At 41.0% G+C, this 14,748-nt stretch overlaps 2 protein-coding genes across 2 annotated transcripts; one reads left to right on the top strand and one right to left on the bottom strand.

Moving 5' to 3' along the window:
• Positions 1-628: 628 nt before the first annotated feature.
• Positions 629-11,755, bottom strand: LOC308383684 (UDP-glucuronosyltransferase 1A1-like; the record flags this gene model as incomplete). Its single annotated transcript, XM_080861749.1, has 12 exons — positions 11,485-11,755; positions 11,281-11,398; positions 10,134-11,150; positions 8,070-9,846; positions 3,060-3,123; positions 2,830-2,978; positions 2,496-2,623; positions 2,316-2,409; positions 2,056-2,181; positions 1,894-1,981; positions 1,581-1,800; positions 629-899 (listed from the first exon to the last, which is right to left on the bottom strand). Exons 4-12 carry the CDS (start codon positions 8,592-8,594, stop codon positions 629-631), a joined length of 1,665 nt encoding a protein of 554 aa, XP_080717875.1. The 5' UTR covers positions 8,595-9,846; positions 10,134-11,150; positions 11,281-11,398; positions 11,485-11,755.
• A 40-nt stretch (positions 11,756-11,795) lies between these two features.
• LOC308383685 (peroxisomal trans-2-enoyl-CoA reductase-like) lies at positions 11,796-14,012 on the top strand. Its single transcript, XM_080861750.1, has 8 exons — positions 11,796-11,996; positions 12,286-12,419; positions 12,496-12,661; positions 12,742-12,823; positions 12,934-13,030; positions 13,112-13,222; positions 13,444-13,555; positions 13,648-14,012. Exons 1-8 carry the CDS (start codon positions 11,885-11,887, stop codon positions 13,728-13,730), a joined length of 897 nt encoding a protein of 298 aa, XP_080717876.1. The 5' UTR covers positions 11,796-11,884; the 3' UTR covers positions 13,731-14,012.
• The last annotated feature ends 736 nt before the right edge of the window (positions 14,013-14,748 follow it).

Genomic DNA, 14,748 nt, shown 5'->3' on the forward strand with positions numbered 1-14,748 from the left:
CTGTGAGATTTCTGAAAAAATTCAAACGTACAGCTCTGCTATCACTTCCAATATAAATGAAGACAGGAAACTAAACAGCAGTTACTTTTGTAGGGTTACTGAAGTTGGACTAGCTGGTATATAATGGTGCTACGTGATCGCTAGCGACACAGCTATGTTAGCATAACATAAACACAGTGAAGCTGGAGGATGAATGTTAACTTTTTTTCACTCCATAAAAGTTAATGTGAGGCTGTAAACGGACCAAACTTCAGTCAGGAGAACAACTGAGATAATCCATCCACAATACGAGGTTATTCATTAATATACTGCAACAACATGGGAATACAGTGGCTGTGAGGGAATTCAACAATACAATGGTACAGAAGTGGAGGAAGCAAGAAGAATGAGTTGAGTAAAATTTAACTTATCTGATTGCTTAATTGCACTACAAGTGTCCAGAGGTCCACTAATTGGTCAGTGATTTTAACCTGGCAGGTAATACAGTGATAATGTTAATTAATTACTTAAAGGTAGTTAATCGCTGTTTGTCCGAGGAAGTGAAAATAGCAAATGTCAGGGTTTTTGTGTTTGTGTTGCTCAGAGTTACAAAATATATCACAACAACCCCAGTAAAAAGAAACTGTATTTATTCCTGCTTCCTCTTCCGTCTTAGTTTACGGAAGCATAGCTTCATACATTTTGCTGTCAGCATTACAAAGACAAGCACCACAGTAGTTAGCAGCACTATTACATCCAGGCTGAAGTACTGGAACCAGTAGAGTTCATGGAGAGCCGATTTGAGATGCTTCGCCCCTTTATGCCGCATCACAAATTCTGTCCAATACACTGAAAGCTCAAGCGGGTCCGACGGCCGATCATTATGAAGATCTGACAGCTTCTTCACGTTCTCTTTATACCTGAAAACACAGATAAATGGGCAGGTTTTTTTTAAAATGACAATGAGCTGAATTTAATCATATTTAAAGCTCTTGGAGAACAAATGGTACAGTGGTTCAGTGTTTGAAGGTTTGTTAGAGTTTTTTATTTTCTGCAATTAATGTGACCACCATCAAGTTTAACACGAGTCCTAATTAAAATTAGATAATGTTACGTGAACCCAGTTGAACAAATCAGGACCTTTTATTAACTCAAACAAAAAAGTCACTCATTGCATACCTGTGAGGGGGAAAGTAAAAGCCTGCAGCCTGATATTCAAAACACTCAGAAATACACTGAGGCACAAATAAAGGACATTTCTGAGGACATCAGTAAAAGAGTATCTGATGCTCAGGCTGGAAAAAGATTATGAGAGCCTCTCTACAAAGTCAGACTTTGTGTGTATATAGGAAACTCCCTAGGTGTGCTTGACTAGCAAAGAGTCACCATCATGGAAATGTAGCTAGAATGATGACCCATTGTGTACTCAGAGGGCTAGCTTCAGTCATTGTTCAAATGTACTGTTTATAAGGTTGGGAAAACCTGCAAGACTTGCTTGTTTGAAAAAAATGTTTTGTAGACCAAAGGAGAACATTTTGATTGAATGACAAGGATCATGTAGATCAAACGTCACATTGTGAGCCGTCTGCTGACTCCCTCACCTGCTGTCATTGATGACCTCCTTCAGCCCCTTCAGAAGAGTTTCTGTATTAATGTCTAAAATGTTCAACACGATTCCTACACCTCTGCTGGCCATCCTCGCAGCGTTGTCCGGCTGGTCCCCGTTCAGGGGCACCATCAGCATTGGAACGGCGTGACACAGTCCCTCAAACAGACCATGTGAGCCAGCGTGAGTGATGAATGCACGGGCTCCCGGGTGAGCTACGACACAAAACATGCAGAAATATCAGATATTTTGATATGTGACACATCAGCGTGCTTCACATTTCAGGATGTGCTGCTGCAGACACACACCTAGCAGGTCATTCTGTGGGACCCATTTCATCATCTTCACATTTTCCGGGACATTGTCAGGAACCTTTCCAGTGTATCTCCATATGACCTGTCATAGTTTTATTGTAGATTAAGATTAGCTGTATTTATTTATAACACAAGATAAGCTGTATGCTGATATACCTTCTGTGGAATCTGTCTGAAGGCCTCCAGAAAGACAGAGGTGATTTCCTCTGGCAGATCTGACACCATGGAGCCCAGAGTGAACACTACAAACCCGTGCTCTCCAGACACCCAGGAATCTAGATCCTGACAAAACACAAACTTGCTTAAGTACTTTGCATTTATCACTCTTACCTGATTGGTCTTACAGTCCTACGGTAAGTGGTGTCAATCAGAATGTTCATAAATGCATTTAGAGTCTAAAACTCATAAAGTCTTACTGGGGGCAGAGGATGTTTCACATTGCAATTGATTCCACCAACCAGTACAATATTGGGCATGAGTGGGCGTTGGAAATCCAGCGTGAAGTCATTCCTGTTTAAATACAGCAACAGTTTTTTGGTTTTTTACACTCACACAGGCAGCAAATGTCAACAATACACAGACGTTCCATGTGTTACCTGAGCAGCCAGATATCAGAGTCTGAAAGCACTTCAGCCACGCCCACGTTCTCTCCAAGGAAGTCACGGGTTATTTGGTCAAAGCGCCAATACAGCAGTTTGCAAAACAGCGGCTCCACCAATGCCACCTATGGGTCAGAGGCATTACAGGACAATAATACAGCACCAAAACTGAAGACAGAAAAACTAAGACGTACTGTAATAGTAATAACACTGAAACCACAAACCAACAGTGTTTTGTTCGTGACCATACATTCTGGAAGATGATTAAAAATAACAGTCTTGGACAAGCTGTGATTTAAGGCTTGAATATGCGAACTTCCACCTGGCTCACCAAAGTGTTGATAAATCTCTCTTTGAAACTCATTTTATCCGTGTATCCAGTGAAAAAGCGAGGAACGTATGAGGGCGGAGATGGGCAGCCAGCAGACTTCATGTCCAAGTGACACGGTATTCCTCTCAGCAGATTGACAGTAGGGAGACCTGGAAGTGATTGAGTAATGATAGGTGAGAAAATGTGCAGGTGTACAAGCAAACAGATAACCTGAGTGCAGAGGAGCTCACCTAATTTCCGAGCTACTAATGAGCCCATGGGAAGCATGGGATCTGTCAAGACGGCATCAAAGTCCTATAAAGTGAAACAGGGAGAAGGTGGAAAAGCAGAGAGGAGTCAATCTTCCACTGTGTGTCAGCACTACACTGTCTTGCATACATGGTTCACACATGGAGGATTTTACAGATTGTAGGTAGAAAGGTATAAAGTGTCTAAACTGGATCCATCATGATCATTTGAATCTAGTGCAGCATTGCATGACTCACAGTTCAGTTTTGATCCATTATTAGACCTTTGTGCAGCCCCCAAGTTCATCATCAGTCCAGCAGAAGCGTTTTTAGCCCCCCCCCCCCTCCCCTACGTAAACTTTTCTTCTCATTGGCTGTGTTAGGATGCCTGGGTCGTTGACCCAGGGTTTTGAGTTTATTATATTATTTATCATTTCTAGTCTTTGGTTTCTTTGTTAGAGTTCTGTCTCATGGTTTATGTCTGTGTGTTCTCTAGTTGCTCTGTCTCCCCTGTCAGCTGTATCCCCTTGTCAAGTTTGCGTCTCTGTGTTATGTTTCCTGTTTTACTTTGAAAGTCCGTGTCTCATGTAAATGCATCTGGTTTTGCTTCCTTTGTCTCGTCAGGCCTGATGTGCCCCAGCTGTGTTTCCCTCCTGTTACCCATTCCCTGATTGCTCCCTCTGTGTATTTAAGTCCTGTGTTTCGCTGTGTCCGTGTCATGATCTACTCTTAGCTGTCCTCACCCATGCTGTAGTTTTTTGGTTTCCTACCTGTGTTAATGTTTGTACTTTGGAAGTTTGTTACTTTGAGTTCAGTAGTGATGGCCAAATGAAGCTTTCTGAAGCACCGAAGCTTCAAACACAGTCCTCTCTGGTGTCATCTGGTGGCCAAAAATATGAAGAGCAGCTTGAATCCACAAAATAAAACCAACTGCTTCATTAAGATTGCTCACTCTACAGAGTGGAGTTCTGTCTGATATTGGGCCGCCGTTGTGTTGCTTTGAATGTGTATTTTTTGGTGGTTAAAAAAATGTCTTTTATTTGTTTAATAAATAATTTTGACCAGTAAACTCTTCTTGTTTAAACATGCACCATGGTGTGGTCTTTCTTTGCTTGTGACTTCTTGATGTTGGTAAATTCAATAATTGAAAAATACCACATTACATATAATATACATATGATAATGTACAACACATTATGGAGTATGCTTCTGCTCTGAGGTCTTGCCTCCATGCACTTATGCAATTAACCGCTAGACGGGTACATTTATAAATAATATTATATTAGGGAAATTTTCCCAGACACATTTTTGACCTGGGGGCAGAATTGATTGTGAAATGGAAAAGGAAAATGCTTATGAAATTGCAAATTAAAAACATGATGCATTTAAAGTAACCCTTTTTCATTTTTATTTAAGAAGAGAATTTGTTCCATTGTGCGATGGCCGAACCTGTTCCTTTTATATTTAGATAATTCCTCCTGCCTTAAGGGAAATCCCTTCACATGGCACAGAAGAGGCTGGAGTGCAGAGAAACTGGTAGAGATGCAGTTATACAGTCTAACTGGGCCCCACAAACTATCAGATAAAGAGAATAAATAAATTCAATTGCTGCACATTTGGCAGACTAACAGTTTAAGATTAATTAAACAATAAAATATATATTTTTACAACATTACATGTAAAGAGTCAAGTGGAAGTTTTTCTAAAGTTATTTAATGATATTTATATTATAGAAGCAGATTTTTGACATTTTACCTTTTTCCCGTTTTCAGATATAATAAACACGCACAAAACAAAAGCAAACGGCCAGAACACAGAGCTGGAAAACCCACCCGATTGACAAAAATCAACTCAAAATTCTCCCACACAACAGAACCTCCTCTATTCCTCGCTGGCTCCAAATCTCTCAGTGGTTTGCTATCTGTCACCATCAAAACGCTCCACAAATCCCGCGAATGATTCATTTCCTTATAAACCATTGAATCAGATACCGAAGCAATTAGGCTCTAAATGAAGCTTCGAACGTCACTAATCACACTGAAAAAAAGGCCATGTTGGATTTACTTGATTCAATAGTGGACACTGGTTGCACACAAATGTTTTGCTTTGGCAGAAACTTAAACAACTGAGTTAAATCAACACAACTTTTTCATATTCAGTAAACCTGTGCATTTTGTGTTCATAAAACGCGATTGAAACATGTTCAGATGAAGTAAGTTGAGCTCTTGGAATATTTTAATCCTTCACAATTTTGTCATTTTATTTCAACACTATTCAATAACTTTTACCCCAATACTACTTGGTCACTTAAATACTACATGTTGTCTTCATATTACATAATGTTCAACAAAGTCTAGATCCTGGTTACCATAAAAATTGAATGGGTCTTCAACAACTATCATCCTTCTATCTTTATCCTGGTTGCAGGAGGGCTGGGAAATAACCCTGAAGTGATAGGTTACAAGGCAGGGTACACCCTGGACAGCTGACCAGTCTATCACATAGAAACAAACAACCATTTACACTTACATTCACAGGTAATTTAGAATCACCAGTTAACCCTAACTCTTTTTTTCCCCCTTCTTTTTCTTTTTGTTCTCTTTTTCCAGCTGATTTCAGTGAGTTGATTACAAGTGTATATCCATGCATAACTTTTTATATGTTATGCATCGTTCTCATTAGCTTGTCCTCTATTCCCAGTCATTGAGGTGGCATCGGGGGAGTACGGAGACCTGAACCCAGTGCTGTTTGACGCAGTCCAGGGCGGACTGTGCTCAGAGGAGGGCAAGAAGAACTCGAGGGACAAAACTGACTCCTCTTGTCCTCTTTAGTTAACCCTAACTCTAATAACTGCATGACTTTTAACTGCAGGAGGAAACCAGAATACCCAGAGAGAAACCTGCAAACTAGCCAGAATGTGGATTTGAACACAGGACCTTCTTACTGTGAAGCAACAGCACTAACCACCATGCCAACAATCTAGGAAATGTGATTTCCTGTATTTGATGCAGAATTTTTTTGTTTTTGTAATAATACACAATAAATAGCAATAGCATGCATGTGGTGTGTGTGTGTGTAGTTGTCTGCCTCTTATAACTCCAGTGATTTTCCTGCAGTTTGAAATCTTGTGTGATCTTGTGAATTTCATGAGTTCAGCAACTAACCACTCTTACTAGATTGTATCATGTCGTCTCAACAAGAACAAATTAAGTTTTTGAATTTCGTACAGATTCTTCATGATTTAATTACGTTCATAGAAACATGAAATTATTGTGTTCAAATTACAAGTTAGACTTTTTTAATGTAACAACCACCCAATTTACTTTTTTTGGTGTACTAAAAAAAGTAGAGGTGGCTGCTCGACTTGACTGAGATGGATGCCTTCCTGAAACCACGAGTCTGAAACCCGTGCAGTGTCGCAGGATTTAACATTGATATATTTTTGACTTACTTCACTTGAACATGATATGAACAATTTAATCTAGCCTCTCTGCATATCATGTAGTTTCTACACTATGTAGTTACACTTAACTTTAAAGCATGAGGCAATTGTGTTAAATACACGCAAGATGCTTACGTAAATCCAAGAGCTGGCCAATCCCTTTTTTTCAGTGCACGTGACTCTGGCCAAACGAATCAAGCTTCAACACAGTGCATCTGAAGCAGTGTGTTGATTTTTTTGACACACGCACCGTAGCTTCAGCTTCAAGCGAGCCATCACTATTACTTTGAGTTCAGCATTAAAGCTGTTTTTTGAGTTCACGTCTGTCTCCGGAGTCTGCACTTTGGGTCCTTTTCCTGCCTGCACACAGCCGTTTCATAACAGGCTGTTGCTCACAACCAGAAGATTTGAACACCAGGTGTATGCTACGCCAGCCAGAGTTGCACATTTATCTTCTCTCACTGACTTCATTCAAAGTCAAGAGAAGAATAAACACTACCATAAATGGAGCATTCAGATGTCTACAGTTTACTTGCACATGTACTGACCTGAAATTTGAAGTTTAATATGAACATCCACCACTGTAACTGTTCACATACACTTATGGTAAAATGTAAGTGCACCCTTTTTCCTTTCTTTGGTTTCACATATTAGGACATAATAAACATCATCTGGTCCTTAAGCGTTTTTAAAGGTATTAAATAAACAATGACATGGTGTAATATGTTTTATAGTTCATGTGAAGTTGGAGTGATTTTAAGACCTGATGAAGACTATGTAGTTTTTATTGTCCTGATGTGTGAAACCGAAGTGTTGGGGCAGGCGGCGTGTCACGTGGTTCTTCTATTTTCCTCCTTTTAGGTGCTTCCAGCACTTCCGGGTTATCTGCTTGGTTATCCAGGGGCTTTGACTTTGGTTCCCCATCAGATTGTCTCCATCCACACGGTGGTAATTTGGTTTCCCTTGCTGTCTAAATAGCTTGGAAAGAAAGCAACGGGACTTCCTCAAATTTCTTAAAGACATTTCAACTCTCATTCAAGAGGCTTCTTCAGTTAAAGAACTGGAAACCTACCCCGACTTCCCTGGTTGTTCTTTTTCCATCGTCTCAACCTGCCCATAATTCCAGACTCCCATTTCTCTCCCAGTGCTGGAAATAAGGATTGAGCCACAATCCTGTGCATGATCAACTCCACAGGTGGGAAACCCATCTGCCTCACTTTGTAGATCTCCCACATCACGACTAAATTCTCCACAAACCTCAACGTTCTTCTGTTCAGTTAGTATTTTATCTTTTAATACTGTAATTTTACATAACTGATAAATGAGTCCTATATTTGATGTCATATTTTGCATGAGACAATTAATAATAATACAATTAATATTTAATGCAATATGCACAGTCAACCACTACTGTTACATTAATACAACAACATTTGCATTTGGACTACCATATTGAACAGCATCTCCATACCAACGAAAGACCCTCCATGTACAATTTGCAAAGCTTGAGCTCCAATGTTGGTTTTGCAGCTGATACCAAAGTTGTGTTCATCTTCTGTATTTGTACTCACCTGCTGGGACAAGTGTGATATGAGACTGGCATTGAAGAGCAACTTCTCTGCAGTGATGTGCAGAAAATCAGAAATGGCCTGGAACTGTGTGAACCGTTTCTTGATCTTCTCCATGAAAGGCTGTGAGGATTTTTTCATGATGTCTTTGTGTGTGGACATCACAGAGTCGATGTAAGCTTTGTCATAAGGTACAGGATAGGTCAAAGTGTCATAGTGTTTCCCCGGGCCCATACGTAGGGTGGTCTCTGGCATCACCACCGTAACTCTGTGTCCACGGCGACCCATTTCCTGGGCAATGGCTTTAAGACCTATCCAATGACTCCCATCCATGGGCACCACGAGCAGTTTGCCTAAAAAAAGTGAAAAACTTGCAGGCTTGGTGTGAGGAAGTTCAGCCTCTTCTGTCTTCAGCTTGCTCTCAGGACTTGACTTTTCTGATGCAGATCCCTTCATATTATCCACAGCACCGCTTATTTCCATGACCATGTTAAGCAGCAAAAACACAAAGACTCCTGCTGTCCTCATAGTTCTTAGTCAGTGTACCAACGGCTGACTGAAATGAGCACAGAGAAAGTTTGGGGGGAATGGCAAAGGAAACACCCCCTTCTCTGAGCTTTAAGTTCTACAGCTGTGAACCAAGCTGCTCTACCTGCAGGCTCCTCTGAATAAGTTGTTTTAATTCCTCTGTGAATTAGCAGATTTGATTTGCGTGTGTCTCTGTTGGGAATCTGGGTGAGAGGAGCATGAGTGCAATAACCCTGCTAAAGCAATCTTTAGCCCTTTGAAACATAAATGCAGTTTCAAAGAGCAGCGTTATCGCAGTATTTCTCAACAGTAGTGTTTTTCCAAACCTCTCTGGAGCCACACTGAGGGTCAACTACCTGCATCTTTTTAACACAGTTGCACTCAAGTCTTTGTAGTTGGTATCAGACAACCCACACATTTACACACTGAACATTCTAATCAAGACACATGTCAAGAAAAAGTAATATTAGCTTGGGAACCCCTCTCAGCATCATAATAGTTCACTCTATTTTAAACAAAAATGGTATGTCTTTTATCTCCTAGGAATATCTGGAAATATGGTTTTCCTGGTTTTATGAACAAGGATTTTTATTTTTAGTGAAGCAGTATTTACTTGTATGAAATTCAATCTGAAGACCTGCTGTGCAAAAAATTGGGTACACACCAAAATTAGTTGTTAAACCTTGGACTCTATAGAGAGATGTGTCCAATCATAAGAAAAGGTATTTAAGGTGGCACATGACAAGTTGTGCTTCTCTTTGACTCTCCTCTGAAGAGTGACAGCATGGGATCGTCAAAGCAACTCTCAAAAGATCTGAAAACAAAGATTGTTCAGGGGGAGGCTTGTATGCAAAAGCTCATTTAGATAAGCCAGATTCATTTAGGAAGAAAGAGCTTTGGACTGATGAAATAATAATTGAGTGTTTCGGTCATAACAAAAAGCACTTTGTGTAGTGGAAGGAAACACTGCATTCCAAGAAAAACACCTGCTACCCACTGTCAAATGGAGGCTCCATCATTCTTTGGAGCTAGTTCAAGGACTGGGGCCCTTGTTGAAGTCCAGGGTCAGATGAAGTCAACCCAGTATCAACAAATTCTTCAGGATAATGTTCAAGCATCACTCACAGAGTTGAAGTTTGTGGTGTTGGACATTCCAACAAGACAATGACCCAAAACACAGTTGGAAATCTACAAAGGGATCATGCAGAGGGAGAAATACAATGTTGTGGAATGGTCATCACTGTCTTCTGACCTGAAATGTAATAGAAAATTGGTGGGATGATTTGAAGCAGGCTGTCAATACCTGGCTGACATCAGATTTAAATGAAGTGGAGAGATTTTGTAAGGAAGAAATAAACATAATTCCATCCAGAAGAAAGGTTCCCGAATGCTTTCATATGACTGTATGTGGCACCAAATCACAAAAGCAGTTTACACTTTAAATGGTTAAATAAAGACTAGAATAACAGAGAAATTCCCAACAATCAGACAACCCCCTCTGAGCAAGCACGTGGCACGTGGTGGGAAGAAAAAACTCACTTTTAACGGGAAGAAACCTCTGGCAGATCCATGTTCAGGGAGGCGCAGCCGTCTGCAGTGACTGATTGGAGGTGGTGGGGAGGGAGATGGGACAAAAGACACACTGTAGAAGAGAGAGAAAAAATTATAACTACTGTGCAGTGGTAAACACATAGTGAGTAAAAAAAAAGTCAATCGAAGACAAAACAAAAACACAGCAAATACAAACACACACAGAGCATGCATTGTAATGTATAATAACTCTGACAGTTTCTTTTAATAAAATGTAAAAAATCAAATACTGATCAAATACTGATCATTCAACAAATCATCAGTATTTGCCCTCTGACCATTTAATATTGGGAATCAATATTCTTTCAAATCTATTAAAATCACATCCAGAAGAGGGCGCTGCTGGTGCTACGCTCCCTCGGTTTTCCTCTGCGGGGCCCAGAAACTAGTGATGGGCAGATGAAGCTTCATGAAGCACTGAAGCTTTTCATCCAATTGGTTCACCCCAGCGCAAAGCTTCTTGAAGCTTCATTTGCTCTAGTAGGACACCTACTGGACGTAAAACTATTAGTTGGCATGAATTTGAAGAGTGTGGCCTTTTGCACACAGCCTGTAAATGTCAACAACAAAAGGAGTGTGTAAAACATGTATATTGTAGTGATGGCACTATACGGTGTATATTTATACTGGCAGTATGGGAAATGATTATTTGGAAATGCTTAAAATGGAAATGATCATTTACTGTGAGGTGAGGTGTGGTTGGGGTGTGGACAGTGGTTGTGCTTTTGTAACGTTGAGGTATGGACAGCTACACACTGAGGCTTTGAGCCTCAGTCCTGCCTGTTCACATTTTATTCTGTAAAAACTAAATTTCCACTGCTTTTATGGCCTTTTTAGTGGGGAGAACATAGCTAGGATTTAATGATTTAACAAATCTTTTGAATCCTTTGTCCTCCACAATGCTAAATGGCTGGGAGTCCTCAATCACCATGCTGACCAGGTCTTCATCTATTTGAGATTGTTCTCCTGAGGAAAGACAATAAAGATAAAGCACAAATATAAATATCACACATGTCACTTATTGCATTGTATAATATTGTTATATCATTTAGTAACATTACTGCATGCTATATTATCATGGCATTTGATGGCTCACCTGGTCCTGCTCCACAATCGCTGTTCCCCTTATTCACACGCAAAGCTCTGTAGTGCCTAAGCATGGATGAGGTGTTGTTGTTATATCCCAGCTCCCTGGCACATAGCAAACACTTCACCTTGTACAAGAGTACAGACAGCTTAACATAAGTTTTATTGCACCATCAGTATTATGAAAATACATCTTCTGTAGAAATTTACATACCTTGTTGGGAGGAATAAAATCAAAATGTTCCCACACAGGGGAGGACAGCCTCCTCTTCTTAGCTGGCTCCATTCTCTCCTGACTTTCTCTCCTCACTCTCATAAACCTCCAAACTGTCTCCAAACTCTCACTAACCGCAACTCTCCATCAAACACCCACATTGTGAATGAAGTCTGAGGGGTTTATATCGCTGTCATATCTCGCGGCAAAGTTCGAACCACTTCATGAACCAGTCACGTGGTACAGCCGGGCAGCGAGGCTTCGGACGTCATCATTTTCAGCTCCTCCCATAAATGAAGCAAGCCTCGATACGCGCATCGCGGAAACGCCCCCTAAATTACTCGACACAAGCTTTGCACAAGCCTCGATACAGAACGTCACATCACTACCAGAAACAAGCATGGCGGCTTCCAGTGTTTTCCGACCGGGCTTGTTCAACCACAAAGTTGCAATAGTGACGGGTGGAGGCACCGGGATCGGTAAAGCTATCTCTGCGGAGCTGCTGGAGCTGGGTGAGTGAGTTCTAATAGTTGTTGTAGCGCAAAGAGTCTGAAGTGAGGAGCAGCTGAGTGACAGCAAGTGAACTTCGACACAGATACAAACAAGTCTGTAAGAGTCGCACCAGTGACCGCGGTCAAGTGCGCGCAGGGACACTGTGAAAGTGTGGCTGTGAGTGTTCGCTAACAGCTGGAAACACCAAACATCTGGTGGCTGTCAGTGTTGTTTCACAGTAAATTGACTCGAAGCTTTATTTCGGAAAGTGCTGTAATTGTTTTTCGTGGCTCACTTGTTGGTCTTCAGGCTGCAGTGTGGTGATCTCCAGCAGAAAGGCAGACAGGCTGGAGGCAGCAGCTCGGGAGATGAGACAGAAAATCCCTCCCTCCAGTCCTGCAAGTGTCACTGCTGTGCCCTGTAACATCCGCAGCGAGGAGGAGGTGAGCAGCTCTGCATCTGCTGCTCGTTTCAGTGCGTAAGTGGCTGATTTTCTTTTTGTCTTTCTGTCATTTGAAGGTGAAGGCTCTTGTGTCATCAGTACTGAAGCGATATGGCCGTATAGACTTTCTGGTGAACAACGGAGGAGGTCAGTTCAGAAGCCCTGCAGAAGACATGTCCTCTAAGGGCTGGAAGGCTGTGGTAGACACCAACCTGACAGGAACCTTCCACTGCTGCAAGGAGGGTGAGCCGGGCACAGATAACACAGGCTTTGGTGTTTGTGGTTTGGTCTCTCAGCGTGACCGTTGTTGTTCTCCCCTCCAGTCTACACAGCATGGATGAAGGAGCACGGAGGCGCCATCGTCAGCATCATCGCCAACATGTGGAACGGCTTTCCGGGCATGGCGTAAGAACAGTTTCCCTCATTATTCACACACGAATGTGCAACGTCACATAGTTGTTGTTTTTTTTTTTTTAAATTGCCTGCTGCGTGGTGTGTCTCCTCCTCCTCGACAGCCACACAGGAGCAGCGAGGGCAGCGGTGGATAACTTAACTAAGAGTCTCGCCATCGAGTGGGCAGCCTCGGGGGTCCGAATCAACGCTGTTGCACCTGTGCGTACAGCTCAGCACATAATCAGTTTTGTTTCAGTTTTTCAAGATGCGCATGATTTTCATCTCTCTGTTTGGCTGCAGGGTACAATCTTTTCCAAAACAGCGATGGAGAACTATAAAGAGTACGGACCACATCTTTTCAAGATGTCCGTTCCATTCACTCCTGCGAAGAGGCTGGCAGTGCCCGAAGAGGTTTGCAACCCAGTTCCCAGCTTTGTTAGAGGAAAAAAGAGTCTCCTGAAAATTCCCCTTGGTGTTGTTAAAAAAAAATGAAGCCAGACCACAAAGGTCTCACAGTGCTCCATAAACAGTATTAGAGGATATAAAGAAGTAGTTGTGAAGCCATACAATAGAAGGAGAAAGGTTAAATCACAGCTGTAATCACCAATTTTTGAATTGCCGTCTTTGCCCAGGTCTCATCTGCAGTGTGTTTCCTGCTCTCTCCTGCTGCTTCCTACATTTCTGGAGCCACGTTGAAGGTCGATGCGGGACAAAGTTTGTATAAGTCCATGTGGGAGATACAGAGTATGTATAGCTCTCTAACACAACTGCACTGTAGTCTTCCCAGTATATATTAGATTTAGTACGAGGAGCTAAATTCTTGTGTTTGTCTCCAGACCACAGTGCATGGCCTGAAGCTCCAGAGGGGGAGAACCTGGATGCTCTGAATGAACTGGTCGACCCAAAAAGCAAACTCTGATTTACTCATGGGACCCGCGAGAGCACAAAATCCCTAAGCCAAAAGGCATCGTGGACTCTGAGCCACAAACACTGTTAAGCACACCGTGCTGGCCTGGTTAGAAAGTCTGTATTTGTAGTGTGTGACTGATTGTTAAGAATTTGCACGTAATTGTATGTAATTAATAGTACGAGAAGTGTCCAGAAGTAAAGATTTGTAACATGCAACTTTTGAAATGTACATATCATTTTTCTCTCCAATTCTGTCAACAAGTCTGTGAGTAAAATTTAATAAAACTGTAAAACAGAACAATATAATTTTCTTTTTTGATTTAACATCTCTGTCTGTTTTGAACTCATTATCTCATAAAAAAGTCTAAAAAGATGTCTGATCATATATTGAACGTATGGAATGAAAAATATTTTATGCCATATTTAGGAAAATTCTTTTGTTACAGCAGTTGACAGGAATATGAAATCGCCACTACTATTAGTATTACTACTAATAATGATAATATATGGAAATTGATTTTCTGCCTGGTAGATATTTTGTATTATAGAAGGTATAGAAGGCATGTAGTATGTCAAACGTTTCCTGCATCTGCTCTTGATTAATTGTGTTAAATGCACTTGAGAAACCAAAGAATGTGATCCTCGCTATATAGATGGAGGTAAGATCTCGACAGCATGTATATGATTACAAACGGCTCTCACAGTTTTGGCCTGTGTGCAAACAGCAGAGTGTACAGACATTTTTTCTCCTGTGGTCTCAGACCATCTAATCATTTGCAAATGAAATGTCTATCTTGCAGCTGGCTGCCAGGAATACAAAAAGAAATTCAGACGATAGTAATTGTTTCAGCATGGTAACACCGCATGTTAATAATAAGTGTCATTAAATGTAAATATATTTAGATTGTGGATTTATGTAGTTGTTCTGTGTTTGATGTTGAAAATTAATCATATGTTTATAATTAAATAACGTTATTTTGTTGATCACGGGCACCAAACAAAAAAACAAAACAAAACAGCGTGACTTT

This window comes from Rhamphochromis sp. 'chilingali' (genome assembly GCF_963969265.1).
Source record: "Rhamphochromis sp. 'chilingali' genome assembly, chromosome: 16".
NCBI lineage: Eukaryota > Metazoa > Chordata > Actinopteri > Cichliformes > Cichlidae > Rhamphochromis > Rhamphochromis sp. 'chilingali'.

What these genes read in the sequence shown, in the direction of transcription:
- LOC308383685 (XM_080861750.1), top strand. Translation starts at nt 11,885, where the DNA reads ATGGCGGCTTCCAGTGTTTTCCGACCGGGCTTGTTCAACCACAAAGTT. An exon ending in ACATCCGCAGCGAGGAGGAG is followed by an intron (nt 12,420 to 12,495) that starts GTGAGCAGCTCT and finishes TGTCATTTGAAG; the next exon opens with GTGAAGGCTCTTGTGTCATC. An exon ending in AACGGCTTTCCGGGCATGGC is followed by an intron (nt 12,824 to 12,933) that starts GTAAGAACAGTT and finishes CCTCCTCGACAG; the next exon opens with CCACACAGGAGCAGCGAGGG.